Genomic DNA, 26,290 nt, shown 5'->3' with positions numbered 1-26,290 from the left:
TCTTTGTAGACACGGAGTTCACTATTGTGTTTCTGTATCTTCATCAATAAAGATAAGTACCGACTTTTATTTAATCAGAGTGTTTGGGTTTTCATCTTTCTGTTCACTGTTCCAGCGGACCGGTCGGCCCGCTATTAAAAGTGTGGCGGTGACTTCGTAAGCCGTTTCTACAGCGAATTGTTTGTCGCTACGAACGCCGCCACAAAACTGGCGACGAGGACTTCCAAACTCGTGTGCAGGGCTGGTTCAACTTATTTCTGGTTATACTAATTATAGCGATAAAATTTTGGGGGCTGGTTTAAATTGTGTTCACTATGTCTGCCGAATTACAACAGTTGATCTTGTTACAGAGTCAGCAAATACAAAGTCTGGTGGAAGCAATCGCCAAACAAGCGGCTAATCCTCCAACACAAAAGGAACAAGCACAGGCAGCACCACCTTTCCGTGCTTTTGATGCATTAAGAGAAGAATGGCGAGAATATTTCGCGCAGTTGCAGGCGCACATGACAGTCTACAAAATCACAGGTACTGAGCGGCAGCTTTATTTAGTTTCCACTGCAGGCGTGGAAGTCTATCGACTACTTTGTAAGTTGATCCCGGAATCCCAGCCAGAAGCTTTAGACTATGACGTTGTTGATAACAAGCTTGCTGAGTATTTCGAGTCGCGAGTTCATGTGGCAGCAGCCAGATTCAAGTTCTTCAGATTAAAGAAACTGCCACATCAATCTAATAAACAGTGGTTAACAGATTTACGGGGCCTCACCCGTCAGTGCCGATTTAATTGTGTGTGTAGAGCTTCCTACAGTGATGTCATGTTACGAGACGCTATTACTCAAAACATTGCAGATTCTCGTATTCGTGCTGCTATCTTAAAGTTGTCTGACCCGTCATTAGAGACTGTGATGAACATCATTGAAGCCCAAGATACTTTTGATTATGCTGAGTGTGAGTTAGATCAGCCATGTATTTCTCAAATTGCCTGTGCTAAGCAAGTCATGTCACGCCCGCGGCCCCACCGGCAGAGTCAGACTGTAAACACTAGCCGGCCGCGTCATGTTAAACACATTCGTCAGCCGCGTGTGCAAAATGATAGAGTTAAGTCTTGCCCTAAGTGTGTTCTTGCTCATCCTCGTGAACGTTGCCCGTTAAGAAACGCGGTTTGTCACTTTTGTCAAAGGAAAGGACACATCCAGACTGTTTGTTTGCGTAAACGCAAGAACAATTCTAGTGCTGCCCAGCCCATGGATATTCACGTTCTTCAAAGCCAGCCCGCCCAGAAGGTCGCGTTTAAAGACTCTTCCACGGTTCGTGTGGGTAATAAACTTGTTCGCAATAAGCCACCCACACAGCCCTCTGCTATGCGACCCAAGCGTAATTCAAACGCTGTAAAAAGTAATGTACAGACTGCAAGTGAAGCGGAAGTTGTTGTTCCACCCGCCCAACCCACGAGTTGTCGTAAGCAGCGAACACGCGCTAAACGCGCTGATTTTGTGTCTTCCGCCTCCACTGCACCGATCCAGAGACAGTGTAATAAACTATTTGTGAAGCTACGCATCCAGGATAAGACCTTCAATTTTCAATTAGATACTGGTGCGTCTGTGACTCTCATAAATAGTGCTACGTATGCGGCTATCGGCCGCCCTAAACTTTGAGCGGCAAAACATTCTTTGGCTACTTACAGTGGAGAACAAATTCCTGTGTTAGGCGTATGTAGCGTGCCAGCCACATTCCGTGGCAATACAAAAACAGGTTCATTCACAGTGCTCTGCGCAACAGACAGTGTAAACATTTTCGGATTAGACTGTTTTGACTTGTTTGGCCTGTCTATCCAAGACAATGTGTTGCAAATTAATTCTGTTGTTGTTCCTCAAGACAGCATAACCGATTTGTGTAAACGATACAGTGACATATTTAAAGACAAACTAGGTTGTGCTGCGAACTTTGCCGCTCATATTACGTTAAAAGATAATGCTCAGCCTCGATTTTGTCGTGCTCGTCCAGTGCCTCACGCCCTCTGGGCACCTGTAGAAGATGAACTTCGTCGTTGGCAAAACAACGTTGTTATTCAACCCGTTTCAGCGAGCCAGTGGGCTTCTCCATTAGTTATTATAAAGAAACCGTCTGGCAAGTTACGTTTGTGTGCTGATTTTAAGTCGACAGTTAATCCTCAGACTGTCATTGATTCTTTTCCTTTGCCTAGACCGGACGAGCTGATGGATAAGTTAGGGGAAGCTCGTTTCTTTTCCAAAATTGATCTCCGTGAAGCATATTTGCTATTACCCCTCGACGAGCAATCACAACAGTATTTTGTCATAAACACGTCGTTGGGGTTGTTCCGTTTTCTGCGTTTGCCTTTTGGTTGTGCGTCGGCTCCAGCTGTTTTTCAGCGTTTTTTTGTCACAACTTCTGGCTAATGTGCCATCGTGTTGCAACTATTTAGACGATATTGTTGTGTCCGGTCGGACGCCTGCTGAACATTTCCGTAATTTGGAGTGTTTGTTTAAAGTGTTGTCTCAGGCAGGCCTACGTTGCAACATCGATAAATGTTCATTTTTCCTTACGGAGCTGGAGTATCTGGGACATGTTATTAATGCTCAAGGCATTCATCCCTCCCAGTCACATTTAGCAGCTATTCGTGATTTGCCCGCCCCTCGCAATCTGCATGAATTGCAAGCAGTTCTTGGCAAATTGACGTATTATATTAGGTTTATACCTAATGCATCACAGATTGCTGCCCCGTTGCATCGTCTCCGCCGTAAGAATGTTCCGTTTGTGTGGTCAGCTGATTGCCAATCAGCCTTTCAGCAGCTTAAAGAGGCTTTATTGAATGATCGTTGTCTGGTCCATTACGACCCTAACAAGCCTCTGGTGTTAGCTTGTGATGCCTCTTCTTTCGGCCTTGGTGCTGTGTTGTCTCACCGAGTCGGTAACACCGAACGTCCTATTGCGTTCGCATCTAAATTGCTAAACAAAGCTCAGTTTAATTATAGCCAATTGGACAAGGAAGCGTTGGCTATTGTGTTTGGTGTCACAAAATTCCATCACTACCTCTATGGTAGACCATTCTATTTAGTAACAGATCACAAGCCCCTGCCGTCACTGTTTCATCCGTCTAAACCAGTTCCTCAGCGGACAGCTCAGAGACTACAACGTTGGGCTCTTTTGTTATCACAATACCAGTATGAGATACTGTATCGCCCTACAGCTCAGCATGCAAACACTGACGCGCTTTCTAGATTGCCGATTGCTGCGGATGATGTCTTCGATTCCTCTGACGACTCTTGCCATCAGATTGACGCCGATGAGCATCAATCCCTCCGGGATTTTCCGATTGATTATCGTCAGGTGGCACGTGAGACAGCTACGGATCCTCATCCGAGTTTACTATTACGTTTTGTTCAACGTGGTTGGCCGTCCAAGGCAAAGAACATATCGGATCCTGTGGTTCGTCGCTATTATCCGCAACGTCATCTGTTGTCTGTTTCGCACGGAGTTTTGCTGTTACGCACCGAGAATGACCAGCTTCGTGTCGTGGTTCCCCAAGTGCTCCAATCCAAGGTCCTCGCCTTGTTGCATCAATGTCATTGGGGAGTGGTCCGCACCAAGCAGCTTGCCCGCCGTCATTGTACATGGATCGGCATTGATAAGCACATTACGCAGATGTCTACAGATTGTTCGACGTGTGCCGAACACCAAGCTGCTCCGCCTCAACGCTATTTTGAGTGGGCACGCCCTGCCGGTCCCTGGCAGCGAGTACATATTGATTTCGCTGGTCCATATTGGAATTCTCGTTGGCTCATCGTGATAGATGCATTTAGTAATTTTCCATTTGTTGTGCCCATGCAGTCTACAACGTCTGCACAAACTATACAGGCGTTGACTTCAATTTTTTGTATTGAGGGTCTTCCAGAAGTTTTAGTGTCTGACAATGGTCTACAATTTACCTCTGCTGAATTTGAAAGTTTTTGTTCTGCCAACGGCATTCGCCATGTTCTTACTCCGCAATTCCACCCTCAATCGAATGGTGCAGTGGAACGTTTTGTACGCACATTCAAGGATCATACGGACCGCCTTCGTGCTACGCACTCTCGTCAGCAGGCCCTCATCACGTTCCTGTCGTCGTACCGGACCACGCCACGCGACGGCCCTTCGCCTGCAGAGCTTCTCCACGGCCGTCGTCATCGCACCCTACTAAGGTTGTTGCACCCCCCGGATCAGACCCGCCGCTTCTGAGCATCGCACGCGTTTTCAGCGCAACGACGCAGTTTTTTTCAGGGTTTATCACGGTCGCCGTCGTTGGGAACGTGGTACCGTGATAAGTGTCCAGGGTCGCGGTTTTTATACTGTTCAAGGTGCTACTGGGGTGCACAGGAGGCATCAGAACCAGTTGCGCCGCGCTGGCCGCCCGGATTCTGCCGCTCGTTCTTTGTCCACAGATTTGGCCCGCAGCGGGTTCCAGCCGCGCCTTCTGACTTCGCTGCCGCCCCCAGGGCAGCAGCAGCAGCCGTCGCCGCTACCACGCCGACAACCCGTCCCGTTGATGCCTCCCGCGCAGCTTCATCCGGGAGCGCCCCAGGTGGTCGCTCTGGCGCCTGCGGTCCCTCTTCAGTCGCCACCGCCTTCGGAGCTGATGGACGTCGACCCCTCAGCCGGGCCGCCTTCCCAAGCGGTGGCAGTGCAGCCTGTCCTGCAGCCGCTTTCCTTGGGCACCCCCAAGGAGTCTGACACCGCAGTGCCTTGTCCGGCGCCCACTCAGCAGCCGTCGACGCAGCATCAGGAGACGCTGCCTCTCTTCGTGGGTCCCGACGCCCCGTCGCGTCCAGTACCAGAAGCTGCGCCCGTGGTCACAGGCGTGCACCCTGACCTCGGTTTTCAGTCAGTGTTTCCCGAGGCCCCGCGCAGCCAATGCTGGGGTGCGGACCGGGGACTGCCACCGACAACAGTCTCCGCCCCGGTCTCTTCTGCTACGCCTGCGGCCAGACCCCTCCCCCGCCGTCGACGCTCGCCACGTCATTATTCAACAACAGTGCGGCGATTTGGGGGGGGGGGGGGGGAGGAGTGTTAGATCCTAGCCAGTAATGCCACCCGAGCCCGCTGCCAAAAGGTTGGCAGCATCAAAGTCCGGACGCCGTCCGCATAAGCAGCGCCAGCGAGACAGGAAATCGCCGCAAGTCTGCGCGCGCCACCGCTGGCTTCTGGCTTCTTAAGCGCTGGAGTCGCGAGCGCTAGGACAGTTCTGTATTCGCCGCTCAGTTGTATACTCGCCACCGAACTGTGTACTTGCTAGTCAGTTGTGTGTTCATCGCAGCAGAGTAGTTGTTTGTCGTCAGCCGACGCTGACCTAGCCGCTCCGACTCGAACTAGACAGATTTCTGTAGACACGGAGTTCACTACTGTGTTTCTGTATCTTCGTTAATAAAGATAAGTACCGACTTTTATTTAATCAGAGTGTTTGGGTTTTCATCTTTCTGTTCACTGTTCCAGCGGACCGGTCGGCCCGCTATTAAAAGTGTGGCGGTGACTTCGTAAGCCGTTTCTACAGCGAATTGTTTGTCGCTACGAACGCCGCCACAAAAGATATGTCTCCACTACAGTGAATGGATCATCATTAAGATAAAGTTCAGGTTCCGGATGAATGGTATGATGCCAACAGAAGTGCATGACACACGACTTCACGACTAAAGAGTGGAGGCAGCCCATGACTGCGCCTTGTAAATGGCTCCCTGTAGATGCCGCTAAGCAACACCAGTACTGGAAGAGCAATACGAAATGCGGAAGTCATCTGCATACAGACAGGGTGAGACCGACAGTCCTACAGCTGCTGCTAGGCCGTTAATGGCCATTAAAAACAGAGATACACTCAATACGGAGGCCTGCGGAACGCCATTCACCTGAATACAGGGGAAACAATGGAAGGCACCAACTTGGATACAGAAAGTACGGAGCGACAGGAAGTTTTGGTTAAAAATCAGTAGCGGGCCCCAGAGACCCCACTCCTACAATGTGTTAAGGATATGGTGTCGCCACGTCGTGTCGTATGCTTTACGTAAATCAAAAAAGACGGCAACCAGGTGCTCGCGTCTGGAAAAGGCTGTTCGGATGGCAGACTCAAGGGACACAAGATTATCAGTGGTAGAGCGACCCTGGCAGAAGTCACCCTGACATGGGGCCAGTAGGCCATGTGACTCCACGACCCAACCCAACCGCCGACACACCATATGTTCCAGCAGCTTACAGAGAATGTTGGCGAGGATGATGGGCTGATAGCTATTCACATCAAGCGGATTTTTTCTGTGTTTTAGCACCAGAACGATGGTGCTCTCCCGTCATTGCAATGGAAAGACATCATCGCACCAGATCTGGTTGAAGATGACTAGGAGATATCGCTGGTAGTCAGACGAGAGAGTTTTAATCATCTGACTGCGGATCTGATCTGGCCCAGGAGCTGTGTCGGAGCAATGTGCAAGGGTGCTGAGGAGCTCCCACTCTGTAAATGGGGCGTTATAGGGTCCACTGTGGCATGTAGTGAATGAAAGGGACTTTCTTTACCATCTGCCGTTTGAGGGTGCGAAAGTCTGTGGGGTAGTTCTCTGGTGCAGATGCTCGAGCATAGTGCTCAGCAAACTGCTCCGCAATCGCGTCAGTAGAGAGCATGCCATTGATGTTAATGACGGGGACACCTGTTGGGGTCTAGTACCCAAAAAGACGTGTGATCTTCATCCAGACTTGGGAAGGTAACGTATGGCACCCAATGGTCGGCACTTACCTCTTCCAACACTCCTGTTTCCGTCGTCTTATAAGCAGGCAAACATGTGCATGAAGCCGCTTACAGGCCATTAGATGCTCTGGCGAAGGGTGCCACTTATGTTTCTGTAGAGCTCGCCGACACTCTTTAATCGTCTCAGCGCCTTCCGGTGACCACCAAGGGACTGCCTTTCGTCGGGGGCACCCTAGAGAATGAGGGATCGCTTTTTCTGCCGCAGAAATTATCGTTGTAGTGACCTGCTCAATCACAACATCGATAGCACCACGTGGGGGAAGATTCAATGGTGAAAGCAGAAGTGAAGGCTACCCAGTCTGCATTGTTTAAAGCCCATCTGGGTAAGTGTCCGTGGGCATGACGCCGGAGGAGTGACAGGAAGTTGGGGAAGTGGTCACTACCACACAAGCCATCGTGGGCTCTCCAGTGGATAGATGGGAGAAGTCCAGGGCTGCAAACTGATAAATCAATGGCCGAGTAACTACCATGAGCGAGCCACAGTGAAATGTGTGGCAGCCCCAGTATTTAAGAGACAGAGGTTAAGTTGGGACAATAAATTTTCGACATCTCTGTCATGGCCAGTAAGCAAGGTGCTACCCTACAAGGGTTTATGGGCGTTAAAAATCTCCCAAAAGTAGGAAAGGTTTAGGGAGTTGACCAATAAGTGCAGCCAGTACATGAAAGGGGACCGCACCATCTGCAGAGAGATACACGTTGCAGACAGTTATTTCCTGCGTCATCTGTATCCTGACAGCCACAGCTTCAAGATGAGTTGGAAGTGGCACAGGTTCACTACATACAGAGTTCAGGACATAAACGCAAACTCAACCTGACACTCTAATATATTCACTATGGTTCTTGTAATATCCCCTGTAGCCGCGAAGGGCAGGGCTCTGCATTGCCGGGAACCAGGTTTCCTGGAGGGCAATGCACAAAGCAGGTGTAAAGCTTAACAGTTGCTGTAGCTCAGCCAGGTGGCGGAAAAACCTGCCCCAATTCCACTGGAGGATGACATGATCGTGAGACTGGGAAGGCATGAAACACTCAATGAGGCAGCCTATGCCTCAGGGTCACCTGATGCCACCGACTCATATCCATTGTGTCTTGAGGGTCTGGCGAGATCTAGGTCCTCAGTGGACACCAGAATATCCACCTTATCCTCAGACACAGAGCTTGAAGGTAGTGGTGGTGTGGGTGCCACTGCAGAGCCTTGGTTCTTGGGGGTCTTTCTTTTTAGGTTTCTCTCACTGCTCCTTAGATTTGTCCGGCTGGGAGGGCTTCACTGATGCCGTCTCAGGGACTGAGGAGGACCGTGAAGCCCTACGACCAGCTACCTGTGGTTGCTTCAGTCACTGGCGGGTGTCATCTTTCCCACTAGCAGAAAACTGGGAAGGGAGTGACCCAAGCGACCCCTTCCTAGCAAAAGGAGCCGAAGAAGACCTACGCTTCTCTGGCTCAGAAGTGGGGACTGATATCCCCGATGGTTGGAATGGGGGTGTTGTTCCCGAAATAGGTGGTGTGTGATCAAAAGGGAGGCAAATGCCCCCCACCACAAAGAGGGCAGGTGTAGTCTTCTGGTTCTGAGAGGTGACAGGAATGCAAGGAAATGATGGAGCGACAACTGTTCTCGTAGTGGCGTCGTAAGAGGTGGTCATAGCTACAGGATGTAGGCACACAAATTTCATCTTAGCCTCAGTGTAGGTCAGTCGGTCCAGGGTCTTATTTATATTCCATGATTTTCTTCCCTTTCTGTAAAATCCTGCAGTCTGGCTAGCAAGGTGAATGATGCTCTCCACAATTGACACAGATGGGAGGCGGGGCACATGGAGTATTGGGATGGGATGGACGTCCACAGTCTCAACATGTAATGCTGGAAATACAGTGGGAAGACATACGGCCAAACTTCCAGCACTTAAAGCACCACACTGAGGGAGGGATATATGGCTTAACATCACAGCGGTAGACCATCACCTTGACCTTCTCAGGTAAGGTGTCACCCTTGAAGGCCAAGATGAAGGCACCGGTGGCAAACTGATTATCCCTCGGACTCCAATGGACGGGCTGGACAAAATAAATTCGTCGTCGCTCTACGTTGGCGCGCAGCTCGTTGTCAGACTGCAAAAGAAGGCCCCTGTGGAATATAATACCCTGGACCATATTCAAGCTCTTATGAGGCGTAATGGTAACGGAAACATCCCCCAGTTTGTCACAAGCGAGTTATGTCCGTGACCGGGCAGAGGATGCCGTTTGTATAAAGACTGACCCTGACCGCATTTTGGACGTAAGTCCTCCACCTCCCCAACCATGTCCTCTAAATGCTCTACAAAAAACTGAGGCTTCATTGAGACAAAGGAGTCCCGATCAGTTCTCGTACATAAAAAGTACCGGGGCGAATAAGGTTTGCTGCCATACTTAGCCTGGCGTTCCTCCCCTGGTGTGGCCAGGGAGGTGGACAATTTAGGATCATACTTCCCTGCATTGTACTGAGACTTGGAATGCTTAGAGACTGCTGGCGTTTGATCACCAGCAAGTGATGACATGGTATGCTTCATCACATGTCGTCCGCCCCAATGCCACCCAATCCAACCAGGGGGCCTCCCCACAGGTGCCACCCAACCGCAGCAAAGGCCACCTGGCAGGATGGCCATTGCTGGGAGTCCTGATGCCCCAGGGGGACGGGTATCTACTCCTTGGCATATGTGGGGAGTTAACAGAGCAGGCATCAGCAGAGCTATCCCTGTGTAATCAGGGGGCTACAACCATAGCAGCCTCACCAAAATGGACTGGCTACCTTGCCGGATATGAGGCACAAAAAATTCCATGGTTATTGTCTGCACAGAAAAAGGCACTGCATAGTGGGTGAAGGAAAACGCCCCCAGGAAGGTGACCTCACTAAAGAGATGGAACTTTGCAATAGGCAATTTCAATTGCAGAAGCACATCATGGGGATACCCAGATACCGACACAAACGGAACGAGTCTAGAAACATGGGCTGAGGCTCATGACATACATCTGATCCGTGATCTGAAGCTCCCACCCTTCTTTAACAGTGGCAGGTGGAAAAGAGGGTACAACCCAGACAACATCTTTGTTTCTTCAAAGGCAGCTGTACAATGTATGAAGACTGTAGCAGAGGCCATCCCTTGTACCCAACACAGACCTGTCATATGCACTCTGAATCCCATAGTAGAGCCTGAAGAGGTTTAACATCAAGAAGGCTGACTGGCAGAAGTTCAGTGAAGAGCTTGACTCAAAAGCGATAAACACTTCACCGCTTCCTGAAATGTACAAAAACTTCATCAAATGCATCCAAGTTTCGAGGAAAACTATTCCACGAGGATACAGAACTCCGTATTTTCCAGGCATGTCCAGTGCCAACAAACTGTTGTTAGAAAGACACCAAATTCTATGAAGAGGATCCATTTGCAGAAGAAACGAACCTAGCTGGTGAAATATTGCTGTAAGCCATCTCAGCAACCCGCAAAGCCAAGTGGAGTAACCTGGTGGAGAACCTCAACATGAAGCTGAACAGTAGACAAGCCTGGAAACTGCTTAAAAACCTGAGTGGCAACCCTGTACAATCGCAAGGCTGGCAACCCAGCTCCTGCAGAATGGCAAAACAGAAGGAAGGATGGCCGAAGAAGCTCTTCAGTGCTATCCAGAAACAGAGCATTGTTTTCTTTGGGATCCCTTCTCCATGGCTGAACTCGAAGATGCCATCTCCAGTTTGAAGAGGCATAATGCAGCAGGTGGCTATGAGCTTAGAGTTGAACAGAAGAACTTCGGCTATAAAACGATGGAGTGGCTTCTAAGCCTAATGAACACACGTGTCGCCAAGTTACACATCCACAAAATGTGGCAGAAGTCACTGCAATACTTAGGCCTGGAGAGGAACCAAATGATCCAAAAAAATTTCGATCGTCTCCCTTTTATGCCACACCTTCAAGATATTAGAACAGCTGGTACTTTACCAAATCAGTGCCACCCTCAAAGTGAAGTTTATCCCACAACAAGCAGTCTCTCATACTGGCAAATCATGCTGTAGTCAGATCCTGAATCTAGCCCAGCACATCAAGGACAGTTTTGAGCGTGGTGAGATGACTGGAGTCGCTTTTGTTTATCTAACTGCTGCATACGACACTATGAATTACAGGAAACTGCTAAAGTGTATGATCTTACTAAGGACTACCAACTATCATCCCTTATTACCACCTTCCTTCACAACAGAAGATTCCAAGTTACATTATAGGGTAAGAAGAGTAGATGGTGAACGCAGAAGAACGGTCTCCCCCAAGGCAGTATGCTCGCCCCAGCACTGTACAATATCTACACACATGATCAGCAAGCGCCAGGCTCTTCATCTACGCCGATAACACAGCAGTAGCTGTTCATGGGCCAACCTTTAAAGAAGTAGAGGGAAAACTGTATCTAGCAATGGATGAACTCTCTGAGTACTATGATGCCAACCACCTGAAAATCAATCCCAGTAAAACTCAAGTGAGCGCCTTCCACTTACGAAACAGGGAAGCACAGAAAACGCTGGACATCACATGGCGAGGAGAGCAACTGAAACATTGCCCAACACGAGCCTACCTAGGTGTCACACTGGACAGGGCTCTAACGTACAGGCAGAAATGTCTAAATGTGAAACAGAAAGTCATTGACTACAATGGGATACTTAAGAAGCTGATTGGCAGCAGCTGGGGAACCAACCCACATCTCCTAAGGACTTCTGCACTTGCACTTTGTGTATCAGCCACTGAGCATGCTGCTCCTGTGTGGAACCCTTCAGCTCATGCTAAGCAAGTCGGTATTGCGGTCAATGATACTGCACGGATCATCTCAGGATGCTTGAAGCCAACACCGGTGCAGAAATTGTATCCAATTGTTGGAATAGCCCCATACAACATCCGAGGGAGGGGGGGGGGGGGGGGCCACTGCTGCATACAATGAGAGAACAAAGCAGGAGAATGTCCGCCAACATCCTCTGTATGGTCATCTGGCAGCAAGATCCCACCTTAAATCACGCAAGAGTTTCCTTGCTAGGATTGCGCCACTGGAGGGAGCACCAGAGGCAATTTGTCTTGCAACATGGAAGAGCTCACTGCCCATAGACCTATCACCAAAAGAAGAACTAGCTCCTGGCTCAAACCTACAATATCCTGTATGGAGGTCCCTCAACCGCCTAAGAGTAGGTGTCCCCCAATGCAAGACCAACCTGAAGAAATGGGGAGTTCTTCCAGTGAGTGCAGACACCTCTTGCGACTGCGGGGCTGAAGAAGATCTAAGCCACCTACTTGTACGCCCTCTCCTGGACAACCCGTGCACAACACAAGATGTTTAAAAAGGAAATGACAAAGCTATTGCAGCTACTGTTTTTTGAAAAGGCTAACCGGGCACGGAAATGAATGAATGGTAAAAACACAAAACAGTATATCCCGAAACCGAGAAATTCTCAACAGAAAACTGAATAAGGACATACACTACCCATTCACTCATTAAGGCAGAGGGTACTACATTACTGTGTCATAAACCACAACTTTTCCGTCATTTTGTGCAACCAAATAGTACGTAAATTTATGTGCTTGGTCATTGAAGCTACACAAATTGAATCAAATTTCTTACGAGAATCTCCGTCTATGACTCGTGTGAATAGCTTAGTTCAATTTCACGTGGACTTGCTTTCTCCACACACACACACACACACACACACACACACACACACACACACACACACACACTAGTTACAAAGAAGACTCTTTGGACTATTTTTATATGTAGATCAATACACCTGAGCTTAAACATGTTTTAGAATTCTGAGTAAGAACAAATTCAGTGATACAGAATGGTAGTTCTCCAGAATGGAGACGGGGTCAATTCCCATCTCACATCATTTACGCCACCATCCACAAAACACTTGCCTGTTTCCTCAAACATGAAACTAATATTAGTCTCTAGTTTAGGCTAACTCTCAGTACATGTTCAGTATAATGTGAGCTTCACTAATTTTCAGAACTGCTTTAATAGTGAAACATATCCATTACGACAGTGTGACGTTTGGCATTAATGAGCTATGGCACCAGACAACAGACAAGGGTCTGCTAAAAGCACGACATCACCTGCTGCACTTATCATTGGCTCGTAACCACACTGGTTGGACCCCAGATGACTGGGAAACTGAGATCTGGTTAGACGAGTCTCAATTTCCGTCACTAAGAGCTGATGGTAGAATTTGAACGTGGCACAGACCCCATGAAGCCAAGGACGAAAGCTGTCAACAAGGCACTGTGCAAACTGGTGATGGCTGTATATTGGTGTGGGCTACGTTTACATGGAATGGACTGGGTCCTCTAGTTGTGTTCAGCTACATGCAGACCATTTGCAGCCATTCATGGATTCGTGTTCCCAACAAAGATGTTTTGTCACAATTGTTCATTATTGTTTTGAAGAACATCCTGGACATTTGGAGTGAATGATTTGGCCACCCAGATCACCCGACATGAATCCCAGCAAACATTTACAAGATATAATTGAGAGGGAAGTTCGCACACAAACCCTGTACCAGGAACAATTTCACAGTTATGGACAGTTGTAGATTATTATTATTTTAGGTGATGGATGATCAACATCACGGTCAACAGTTCCCCAACAAAAAGCCGGCATGCCAATCTCATGGGTGAACAAAAGCTGTCCCCACACGTGGAGCAGTTTATAATGCAATAAAGTCTGCCTCCATTCCCCACCAACCTAGGGATGCGGCCTGACAGTTCGCAAAATCTCAACACCTTCTTAACACTGGAAACGGTATAGGCCAGTATAGTGGGCAGATCTCTATCCAGACCAAGGGCTGCCCTTATATCAGTATATACAATACGTCTTGCCAAAATATGCTGAACCAAAAGTGGCACACGACAAACCTCACAGAGTGATGGATCCTCCCATTAGAGGAGGAAACCACGCATTAAAGGGCTATGTCCGATGCGCAGTCTGGTAAGCAGAACGTCCTTCCAGCAGTGAGGCTGACATGAAGTCTGCCATGCCTGTGTAGTCAATTTGAGTGACCACAGTTTGTTTCTTGTCACCTTCAACCATTGAGTCTCCCACTGATATATGATGTGCATGCCAAAAAATGAGGTGACAGCATGCAACAGGATGGGACATTGACGGACAACACCATCCTGACATGCTTCTTGGCCACGTTGTTTCCCTGCATCTTGATGTGGTCAGATATCCAGCAAAAGATCACCGTTTTCGAAATCACCAGATAATGGAAATGGAAATGTCGTGTGGTTAGGGCCTCCCATCGGGTAGACCGTTCGCCTGGTGCAGGTCTTTCGATTTGACGCCACTTAGGCGACCTGCGCGTCGATAATCACCATCATCACCAGATGATTCTAGGTCAATGATAAATATTAAGAACAACACTGGGCCCAAGATAGAACCTTAGGGCACACCATACTAAATTTCTTTTCTTTTAGATTAACAATGTAGGAAAAGATAGATTGCAACTTATTGTAAAGAAGACACATCAAGTTGCAGATGGGCACAATTAAAAGATGCTGACACACAGCTTTCGACCACAGCCTCCATCAATAGAGAGAGAGAGAGAGAGAGAGAGAGAGAGAGAGAGAGAGAGAGAGAGAGAGAGAGAGAGAGACGAACACGCACGCATACAGAAAACGGCCAACTCCAGTATCTCGGGTCAAAATGCAACATCATATGGGATGCAAGCAGCAACCTGGAGAGAGTGGAGAATGGGAAGCAATAGTAGTGTACAGATGGGGACAGAGACGAATGTTGTCTGATTGAGTGTGAAGGGACTAGACTGCCAACAGGTGCAGTGCCAGGAGGTTGTGGGGCAGGGAGGTGGGGAAAAAAGTGGGGAAAGACGGGCGGATGCATTGGTTGGTTGGTTGGTTGTTGGGATGTTTAAGGGGGACTAAACAGCGAAGGTCATCAGTCCCCCATTCCAAAAGCAGGCGAGCCGAAAATCTACGGAGCAGATAAAAACCAAAGGGGGAGGAGACGTCCCCCTAGGCGCTAAAAGAACACAAATGCAGCAACAAACACTACAGACAAGAACAGGACAGAGGAACACCAGACAGAAAGAAACAGAAGAAAGGAGGATGGCCGGAGACTGGTTGACTGACCATGAGAAAAAAAGGGAAAGAGGCAACCATCTGACGGCACACCAGAACAGCAACAGACACAAGGACAAAAGACACAGAAAGGGAAACGCGCAGGACCTCCCTAAATCGAACCATAAAAACGACTACTACGGATAAAATGTAAAACATTGTCAGCCATGGAGGCATCGTCGGATAAAACCAAAGCCAAAGTGCCCGGGAGATTAAAAGATTGCCGGAGTGTGCGCAGTCGAGGACACTCCAGCAAAATGTGGCCGACCGTCAGCCGGGACCCACACCGACACAAGGGGGGATCCTCCTGACGCAACAGATGGCCGTGCGTCAGGTATGTATGGCCGATGCGCAGCCGACACAGGACTACCGAGTCCCTGCGAGAAGCCCGCAGGGAGGAACGCCACACATCGGTCGTCCCCTTGACAGCCCGCAGTTTATTCGGGGCTGTCATGCCACGCCACTCAGCAGCCCACATCCCAATCAGCTTACGGCGCAACACCATCTGCTGGTCGCGAGCCGTAAGGCCGACCTCCAAAGCCGGGGCGTCGATCGCCCCTTTGGCCAGCCTGTCTACACGTTCGTTCCCTGGGATGCCAACATGACCGGGCGTCCAAACCAAGACCACCGAACGACCAGAACGGGCAATGGCGGAAACAGACTCCTGAATGGAGGACACCAGAGGAGAGGAGGGATAGCAGCGGTCGATGGCCTGAAGGCTGCGCAGGGAGTCACTGCTGATGACGATGGACCTACCTGAGCAGAAACGCATATGCTCAAGAGCGCGCAAGATGGCCACCAGCTCTGCAGTAAAAATACTGCAGCCAGCCGGCAAGGAGCGTTGCTCAACATGGGCAGAGTGAGCAAAGGCGTAGGCAGTGCGACCATCAACCAGGGAACCATCAGTGTAGACAGGCTCACAGCCCGGAAATGATTCGAGGAGCGCAAGAAAACGGCGACGGAGGGCCACAGGCGGAACCGAGTCCTTAGGGCCCTGTGCCAAATCCAGACGGACGGACAGCCGGGACAAACACCAGGGAGGCGTAGGTGCACGGACCCGGAAGGGATGCGGAAGAGGGAATGAACCCAATTCCGACAGCAGGGACTGAACGCGGACAGCGACAGAAAGCCCAGACCTAGGTCGCCGTTCGGGCAGATGGAGGACCATGGCAGGGAAAAGTAGGCGACGATTGGGATGGCCTGGCGAGCAATGCACGTGGACAGCATAGTCGGCGAGCAGTCGATGGCGGCGAATCCGCAGCGGGGGAACCCCGGCCTCCACCAGTAGACTATCCACGGGGCTGGTGCGAAAAGTGCCAGTTGCAAGCCGAACCCCACAGTGATGGATGGGGTCTAACAACTTCAACACTGAGGGTGACGCAGACCCATAGGCCAGGCTCCCATAATCAAGCCGGGACTGCACAAGGGCTCTGTACAATTGCAGTAGCGTGCAGCGATCTGCACCCCAAGACGTGTGGCTAAGGCAGCGGAGGGCGTTGAGGTGCCGCCAGCATTTTTGCTTCAGCTGAGTAACATGAGGAACCCATGTCAGCCGGGCATCAAACACAAGTCCCAAGAAGCGGCAAGTGCCCACCACTTCAAGCAGGTGGCCGTCGAGGTAAAGTGCAGGATGAGGGTGGACCGTCCGACGCCTGCAGAAGTGCATAACTCGAGTCTTGGCAGCAGAGAACTGAAAACCATGAGTCAGAGCCCATGATGCTGCCTTGCGAACGGCGACTTGCAGCCTGCGTTCGGCGACTCCCGTAGTCGTGGAGCTAAATGAGATGCAGAAGTCGTCGGCATACAAAGAAGGAGACACCGACGACCCCTCTGCTGCTGCCAGACCATTAATGGCCACTAGGAATAAGGAGACGCTCAACACCGAGCCCTGCGGGACCCCATTTTCCTGTATATAAGAGGAACTAGAGGTGGCACCGACTTGCACCCGGAAAGAGCGGCGCAATAAAAAGCTTTGAAGAAAAGCCGGGAGCCGACCACGAAGACCCCACTCATGCAACGTGGCGAGGATGTGATGCCTCCATGTGGTGTCATACGCCTTCCGCAGATCGAAAAATACAGCAACGAGATGCTGACGTCGGGCAAAGGCCGTACGGACAGCAGATTCCAGCCGCACCAAATTGTCCACTGCAGACCGGCCCCGACGGAAGCCACCCTGGGATGGAGCGAGGAGACCGCGCGACTCAAGGACCCAACACAAACGCCGCCCCACCATACGTTCGAGCAATTTGCACAAAACGTTGGTGAGGGTAATGGGACGATAGCTGTCCACCGCCAGGGGGTCCGCACCGGGCTTCAAGATGGGGACAATAACACCCTCTCGCCATTGCGACGGGAACACGCCTTCGCTCCAAATGCGATTAAATATCGCGAGAATGTGTCTCTGGCAGTCCCTGGAGAGATGCTTCAGCATCTGCGCGTGGATGCAGTCTGGGCCTGGTGCTATATCAGGGCAATCGGCGAGGGCAGCGAGGAATTCCCTCTCGCTGAAAGGAGCATTGTATTTTTCAGAATGACGCGTGTGGAATGAGAACGGCGTCCGCTCGGCTCGCTCCTTTAGAGAGCGAAAGGCAGGGGGATAGGATGCAGTCGCAGAGCTCTGAGCAAAGTGCGCGGCTAGCCGTTCAGCAATGGCGGCAGCGTCCGTGCAGACAGCGCCGTCCAAGGAGAGCCCAGGGACACCCATAGGGGTCTGGGATCCATAAATCCACCGGATCCGGGACCACACGAGCGAGGAGGAGACACGGGAGCTCAGGGAGGAGACGTACCTCTCCCAGCACACCTGCTTACGCCGTGCAATAAGACGACGGGCGAAGGCACGAAGCCTCTTAAAGGCGATGAGGGTCTCCAGAGACGGGTGCCGCCTATGACGCTGGAGAGCCCGCCGACGGTCGCGAATAGCCTCAGCAATCTCCGGCGACCACCAGGGTACAGCCTTCCTCCAAGGGAGGCCAGAAGATCGGGGGATGGCAGCCTCGGCCACTGAAATGATGGATGTGGTTAAAACACGGACCACCTCGTCAATGTCACCCTGTGGGGGAGACTCAATGGCAGCAGCAGAAGTAAAAGCCGGCCAGTCTGCCCTGTGGAGAGCCCAGCGGGGCAGGCGCCCAGAAGAACGACTCTGGGGTAGTGACAAATAGATGGGAAAATGGTCACTACCGCACAGGTCAGGGTGCACCCTCCAGTGGAGGGATGGGACAAGTCCGGGGCTGCAAAGAGAGAGATCGATGGCCGAGAACGAGCCATGGGCAACACTGAAATGCGTGGGAGCACCGGTGTTCAAGAGGCTAAGGTCGAGCTGAGCCAACAAATGCTCCACGGCCCGACCGCGGTCATCAGAGACAGTCCCACCCCATAGAGGGTTGTGGGCATTGAAATCGCCCAGAAGCAGCAATGGTGGCGGGAGTTGGGCCAGCAGCGCAGCCAAGACATGTCGGGGGAGCTCCCCATCCGGAGGAATGTAAACAGAGCAAACAGTAATAGCCGGCGAGAGCTCAACCCTGGCAGCAACTGCCTCTAAAGGCGTCTGAAGGAGTACTGGCGAACTACAGACAGAGTGGTGAACAAAGAGGTAAACCCCACCTGACGCTCGATGACAGGCAGCACGGTTCTTATAGTATCCCCGATAACCGCGAAGGGCGGGGGTCCGTAGTGCAGGAAACCAAGTTTCCTGCAGAGCAATGCAGAGAACAGGGGAATCACTCAGAAGCATCCGGAGCTCAGGCAGGTGGCGGAAATAACCGCCGCAGTTCCATTGGAGAATGGAAGCAGGAAGGGACTGGGAGGGCGTGAATGCGACTAAGAGGCAGACAGCGCTTCAGAGCCAACTGCCGCCACTGGGGGAGAGTCAGCTGAGTCCATAGGAGAGGCCCCCAAGGGTTCCGTGAGGGCGAGATCCGCGGCAGAGGAGAGGATCTCCACCTCATCCCCGGAGCCAAGACTATGTACAGCAGGCGGTGCTGAAACTGCCGGAACGTCCTTCTTCTTGGACACATTCCGTTCCTTCTTCTCGCATCTGCCCTTAGGGTGAGAGGGCTGGGAGAGCTTCTCTGAAGGAGCGTCTGAGGCTGACGACGACGCAGAAGCCCTACGACCAGCAGGTGGCGGAACCTTCAGCCACTGGCTGACATCTGGCTGGGAAGGAGAAGAAACGGAGGAAGGGAGAGCCCCGAGGGACCCCTTCCGCGAGAGAGGAACCGGCGGAGGCAACGCCGCCGGAGAAGGAGGGGGAGGAATCGAGCCTCCCGGTTGTGGAGCAGATGTCACTCCCGAAGTAAGCTTGGGGGGAGCAACAGAAGAGGGTTTGCCCCCAACTGCTAAGGAGGCAACAGAGGAAGGCTTGCCCCCAGGCACGAGGGGGGCAGACAGAGATACACGGCCCCGAGGGCCCACTGAAGACGGCACAGATGAGGCGACAACCGTCGCTCGCGTGGGCGACGATAACGTGGCTGCAGCATAAGATGGTCGAAGGGAAGCAGGATACAACCTTTCATATTTCAATTTTGCCTCTCGATAAGTAAGCCGGTCCAGGGTCTTAAATTCCATGATCTTCCGCTCCTTATGAAGAACGGGGCAATCCGGCGAGCATGGAGAGTGGTGCTCCCCACAGTTGACACATACAGGCGGGGGCGCACATGGAGAATCGGGATGAGAGGGGCGTCCGCAATCTCGACATGTAGCGCTGGATGGGCAACGAGAGGACATATGCCCAAACTTCCAGCACTGCAAGCACCGCATCGGGGGAGGGACGTATGGCTTCAGGTCGCAGCGGTAAACCATTACCTTGACCTTCTCGGGCAAGACATCACCCTCGAAGGCCAAGATAAAGGCACCGGTGGCCACCCTGTTAGCCTTGGGCCCTCTATGCACACGACGGACAAAATGGACGCCACGTCGTTCCAAATCGGCTCTCAGCTCATCATCGGATTGTAACAAGAGGTCACGATGATAAATAATCCCCTGGACCATATTTAAGCTACTGTGGGGAGTGACGGTAACAGGGACGTCACCCAGCTTATCGCACAAGAGCAACGCTCGTGACTGGGCTGGGGAGGACGTCTTGAGGAGGATGGACCCATTCCTCATTTTAGACAACCCCGCCACTTCCCCAAACTTATCCTCCAGGTGTTCCACAAAAAACAGAGGCTTCGTCATAAGAAAGGAGTCACCATCAGTCCTGCTGCAGACAAGGTATTGCGGTACGTAAGGCTCCCGCTTGGCACTAGATCGGCGTCCCTCCCATGGCGCAGCCAACGAGGGGAACGTCTGAGGGTCATATTGCGCAGCATCAAAGTCGACTACCTCGCTTAGAGACGCTGGTGGCCGTGCGACCACCAGCTTGGTGTGATTTATTGCGCTTCATTGCGCCACATCCGCCCAGATGCCACCTACTCCGAACGAGGGCTCTCCCCAAGGGCGCCACCCAGCCAAAGCAACGGGTACCTGGCCGATATCCCATTGCCCGGAGTCCCCGTGCCCCAGACAAGATGGGCACATACTCCTTGGCATGCATGGGGAGGAAACAGCTCTGGCATCTGTAGTGCGATCCCTGCCTGGTCAGGGGGCTACCACCAAGAGGGTACATGACGACCCCACCACAATGGACTGGCTACCGTGCTGGATTTTAGGTGTTTAAAGAGTCCACAGTTGTCGTAGGCGCTAAGAAGAAGAGTGCGCACAAGGCGAGAAGGAGACAACCCAGAAGATGTTGGGCGCAGTCCCCCCCACACGACAATAGGTAACATGCAAGATGGTGGAGCATGATGGACCAATAGAAAAACACCACGTAAGGTGTCCTTCCCCAAATGGCACGCACTGACGACAGAAATTTGGAAGAAAAAAGGACCATCACAGAAGGCCGAAACGTTTGAGAATCCTTTTAGTCGCCTCTTACGACAGGCAGGAATACCGCGGGCCTATTCTTACCCCCGAACCCGCAGGGGGAGCGGATGCATTGGCAGAGGGCTGCAAATAAACATGTTGGGAGAAGATGACAGCACACAGGGGATGGAAACTGTTGGGTGGAGGGTGTGGTGCAGTAGGTTGAGCCCGGGATAGTTACGGGAGTGGAGAATGTACTGTAATGATAACTCCCATCTGCACAGTTCAGGAAAGCTGGTGGTGGAGGGAAAGATCCAGATGGCTCCGGTAGTGAAGCAGCCATTGAAAAACAGTGTGTTATGTTCAGGTGCAGGCTATGCAGAGGGTGGTCTACTTTTCTCTTGCCACAGCTTGCTGGCGAGTACTCAGTGTGCAGAGGGTGTCACAAAGGTCTTCACAGACAGGAACTACCCCACACACCTAGTCCGCAAACAGATTTCCCGTGCTATTTCCCCCTCACAACCCCAATCCACCCACCACCTCCACAAAATTCAGCCACAGAGGAGTGTCCTCTTCATCACCCAGTACCATCCCGGACTGGAACAACTGAACCACATCCTTCGCCAGCGCTTTGATTACCTATCATTGTGCCCTGAATTGAGGGACATCCTGCCCAAGATACTTCCCACCCCTCCTAAAGTGGTGTTCTGTTATCCACCCAAGCTCCACAGTATCCTAGTCCAGCCGTATGCCACTCCCGATCCCAACCCCTTGCCACCAGGATCATACCCCAGTGGAAGACCTGGGTGCAAAACCTGCCCAAGCCACTCACCCAGCACTACCTATTCCAGTCCTGTCACAAATTTATCCTACCGCATCAAAGGCTGGGCCTCCTGTGAAAGCAGCCCTATCACATACCAGCTCAGCTGCAATCATTGCCCAGCTTTTGATACACGTATGACCACCAACCAACTGTCCACCAGGATGAACAGCCATCGGCAAACTGTGGCCAAGGGCAAAGTTGACGCCCACTGGCACAACATGCAGCAGAACTTAACAGTTCCCCACCCTCTCCAGATTGCTAACTGCATCCCATATGATGTTGCATTTCTAGGATTATGGATTCAGGACAGCATGAAGTGGGGCACACATTAAATAGATCTGCAAGAAGCTTAGCACAATATGTAATGGCATAAATATACTTGTTAGGTGTACAACAAAAGAAACACTAAAAAATGCGTGTTATGCCCAAGCAGAATTACTGTTGCGATATAGGATAATTTTTTGGGGAAATCTGCCAATAAGCCAAAGCTGTTTCATAGCACAGAAGAGGATCATTCGGGCAACTGACAATACCCCACCCAGAAATTCTTGCAAACCCCTTTTTAAAACACTCCAGATACTACCACAACCATGCATGTACATTCTTGAGATAATTACATACATTAAGAAAATTTCTGAAACTAAAAACCACTTAGCATGCACAAATCAAGCAGTCCATGCACATGACACCGGCAAAAATCAGACTGCCACAGCGAACATCAAAACAACTCTCAGACAAAATGGATTACTGGATACTGGCAAAAAATTTAACAAACTTCCTCGCCACATCAAGGAAATAAAAGAAACACAAAAATTCAAAGTGACTTTGAAAACATATTTATAAGACAGGTGCTATTATACTGTAAATGAATATCTGTTAACATAAATGTAAATCATTTCCTTCGGCAAATGAATGTCTATTGACATAATTTAAATTATTTTCTTTTTTGTATTATGTATCTGAAACTGCTTTTTCACTTATTGTACTATATATTAGGTGGTACTATTATATTAATATATTTTATTTCAATGATTTACTGTACTGATGTGCTTAAATTACTTATGTTATTGAATCAATGTTACTGTTACATAACATGTATTTAAAATTTTGTACTAATGTAAAAAGTAGGCTATATCCCATATCAAATATACGATTAATGGATGCTCAACATATAAAAGTAAAAACACAATAAAACTCTCCTAATTAAGCAGAAATGGTTGGAGAGGTATCATTTTGCAGCATTTTCCATGAGGTTTCCTATGCCATACAGCACACAGTAAAATTTTTCACACATTTATTTGCAATATGTTTAAAATGTCACTAGTGACTGATGAGTGGTTATTTTATCAGAAGTACTAAAACTAAGTTTTTTAATACAATTGTAATCTGTAACTGTAATTATTAAGATTTGATTACTATATGTAAAAAGAACAAACTGGGATAGAAATTCCCACTACCGATTCCAACAATCTTAAATAGCTAGGCTAACTGCTATTATTGTAGCTGCCTAGGTTTCGCTATGCCAGTTCAAGATCAAGCCATCTGTAACTGTGAATCTGGAGCTGTTATGATTCAGTTGCTTCAAACCTTTAAGTCTTCACACTGACTTAATAATAAAATCATTCACTGAAAAACAAAGAGACTAAGAAATGTGCGTGAATGGATATGTGATATGTTTCCTAATACCCCAAAGGTATCAAAAATGTGTGCTAATTGTACGAAGCAGACTGGCTCATTGAAAAATATTCAAGAAAATAATGATTGTAGAAAAATCTTCATATGATGAGTAAACAAGCTTTATTCCTCCACCTTCATCTATTCTGGAGACCCTAAATACAGGTTTCTTCAGCAATTAGAAGTGTCTGAATCTTTTAGTATTAGGAAGATAATGCATGAACTCAATGCTCCCAACCAGGGTACACCAAGCAGAAAGGCTTTTAAGGAAAGAATATTAGAAAGTCCTGACCAAAAACTGGGAAGGAATTTGTTACAAGAGGTTGTGCAAATAGTGTGCAATTATTTTTATGGAAGTGAGGAAATAAGTAGAATAATGCCACGGAAGAAAGACTGTAATACCTAAAGGACTGTTCTGTGCAATTTAAAAGAAGCATTCAACCGTTTCAAAGCTAAATTTTCCACAATGAAGTCTGGGTTTTGTAAAATTGCAGAACTGCACCCAAAACACTACATTTTAACTGGTCATAGTGGAACACACTCAGTATGTATGTGTTTGCACTGCACATCAAAATGTCAAACTAATGATAGAAAACACTAAACTCGGTATCTTAACCATTGGAGAATTGGCCTGTTACAAACACTGTTTGGCAAAAGTGCCGTGCAACTCAACATCATATCACTGCATTATAGGAAACTGCCATTTTTGCTCCTGAAGTTACCCAATAAAAAGAACCACTATAAAGTGCATTTAATGGTAATTTGGTTGAAAATACTTCTCAACCCTTGGGTTTCAGTAGACAGAAGCAACATAGAAATCATGCAGAAGACCTCATCAGAGCTCACTGAATTATTTTCTGAAAAACTAACCACACTAATACCTCATGACTTTCTAACGAAGCAGCAAAGCTCTTTTCTAAATGGAATCAAGGAAAACTTGGATGAGGATGAATGTGTTGTTATATGTGACTTCTCTGAGAATTACACACTTTTGTGTGTCCACGATGAGGCCCCAGGTGATCATGCCGCAGTGAGTTTAGTGTGTTTTGGTGATTTCTGAAAACTTTACATTTCCGTTTTTTTTCAAAACGGGTCAACGAATGTCAATAAAATAGGGTATTTTTCTTAATCTATTGTTTATTACCTTTACGCCAAGTTTTATCAAATTCTGAAATGGTGAGTAAAATCACTGTGTTGATTTGACATGGAATTACCCTAACATCCTGTGACCGCCCATATTTGCAAAACATAATTTTCAAGTTTGCTAAAAGTTACAAATTTCTGTAATCTACTTTTTCAAAGTAAAGATGAAAAAATGCGTTAATTATGTCTGGAAGTATTGTAAACAAGGTTTTCATTAAAAATAATTTCAGATCTCTATCGCTTGTGGTTCTTCTAATATAATGTTTCCTTAACTTTCCCTTCGTAACATTTTTACAAATACTCTCATTCTGAGAGCTCTGTATCGCTTTAACAAGACACAATAAAATCAAAATAGGCAGTTTTTGAGAAGTGTCTTGTGGTACTTTAACATAAGTTTTTCAGAAAACTTTGAACTGATGATATGACACATTCACTCTTGACATTTATGACTTAAGATGAAATCGCCCAAAACATTACAGTAGGCCTACTGTAGCACTAATTAAATAAATGAACATACGGGAGATTTATATACAGCCTCTACACATGTCATTACACTCTTCTGCTATATAGGAAAGTGACGTCATGAGCAAATATACAATACTACGACGGAAGAAAATCTACAATTCGACAAACAACGGAAGTTCACTTACGTGAGACGAGGATGAGTTCCTCATTTCCAGGAACAAGGTAACTACTGTCACTTACTATATATTTGCAAACTTTGCACTGATAAACTAGTAAAGCTCCAGTTTCCATGACTGACCTATAGCAAGGTTATTAAAACACCTACTTTCAATCACTACACCGCTTTCAAATAGTAAGTTTCACGTTTGGCGCCCTCAAAAAATTTAAACGCACCAATGAAGTTGAAATTGCACACAAAGATATACGCTATGTAGCGGTAACAATGCCAAAGTATCTTTCACAGAAAATTGACATTATCGATTTGTATCCCTGTTGCCAGTAAAATGTTTTAACCACACACCAGTTCCACTGTATTGATGATTTATAAAGTAGAGAAGTAACTTTACTTCAAGAAATTTATGAAGCAGAGATTCATTGTTAGACTGTGGTTTCAGCAAGTTAAAGCCTATACCATAGCACCGGTTGTACAATCTCCGGTAAGCAACCGCTTAAGCTCAGTTTCCGGAATAGCTCGAGTAACGCGTTGTACCAACAGGGAATAACGCCTAACAGAAGAGTAAACTCGGGATAACTTGAACCGGTGATTTTTGGTCGGTTAGCGAGCTTAACCGCGTAATAATTTTCAAGACGGCAGGAATAGAGATATGCAGTTGCAGACAGAAATGACGGGAATTTGAACTGTTCATGAGAATGTGGAAGGTGAAAAACGTGAGATGACACCGATTCCGAATTTACATCCAGATTTCATTTATCGAAGGAAGCCGTACTTCGTCTTTTCAATCTTGTAGAGAGAAACCGGAGGATATTACAGGGAGGTTAGACTATTTCTCTGTTTTCTGAAGTAATATTGTGTATTTGCAGTAGTACGCACTTGATTTCAGTACTTCGTGAATTCTGTCGTGTTATTTGTATAAATCGACCACATTAAAATGACATTCGTACCAAAATAATCTTATTTATCTGGCATATGTTACAATTCCCGCAGTAGTGGAAAGGACGGTTTCGTTTTATTTAACAGTGCCTTAACAGACAACCAAATTGAAGAACCACACCAGTTATGGGTAATATTTATATTAACAGCTGTTTCAGTTTTTGGACAAAAACATTAATTTTTCACGGAACAAACCGTTTTCATAACAGAGTTGTATTCAAATTTCTTTCAGCCACATTACTTCAATAGTAGAAAATTTTGTTCCACTCTGTTGTCTATTAGGATCTTACCTCCCCCTTTTTTTTATCACCACAGCAGTGTCAGAACAACTTTCG

At 48.5% G+C, this 26,290-nt stretch overlaps 1 protein-coding gene across 2 annotated transcripts in view; it reads right to left on the bottom strand.

The window, feature by feature from the left end:
- LOC124802869 overlaps positions 1-25,249 on the bottom strand; it is a 73,829-nt gene extending 48,580 nt beyond the window's left edge. For both annotated transcript variants that reach the window (XM_047263911.1, XM_047263910.1), the window contains exon 1: positions 25,030-25,249. Coding sequence is in view for 1 of the 2 variants with exons in the window: in XM_047263910.1 (XP_047119866.1) it covers positions 25,030-25,135 (106 nt within the window). In the remaining variant the exon portion in view is untranslated. The remainder of the gene's footprint in view (positions 1-25,029) is intronic.
- Positions 25,250-26,290: the final 1,041 nt, after the last annotated feature.

Source organism: Schistocerca piceifrons, chromosome 6, assembly GCF_021461385.2.
Source record: "Schistocerca piceifrons isolate TAMUIC-IGC-003096 chromosome 6, iqSchPice1.1, whole genome shotgun sequence".
Lineage (NCBI taxonomy): Eukaryota > Metazoa > Arthropoda > Insecta > Orthoptera > Acrididae > Schistocerca > Schistocerca piceifrons.
The sequence above is the reverse complement of the archived record's forward strand: the minus strand, read 5'-3'. Positions and strand labels throughout refer to the sequence as shown.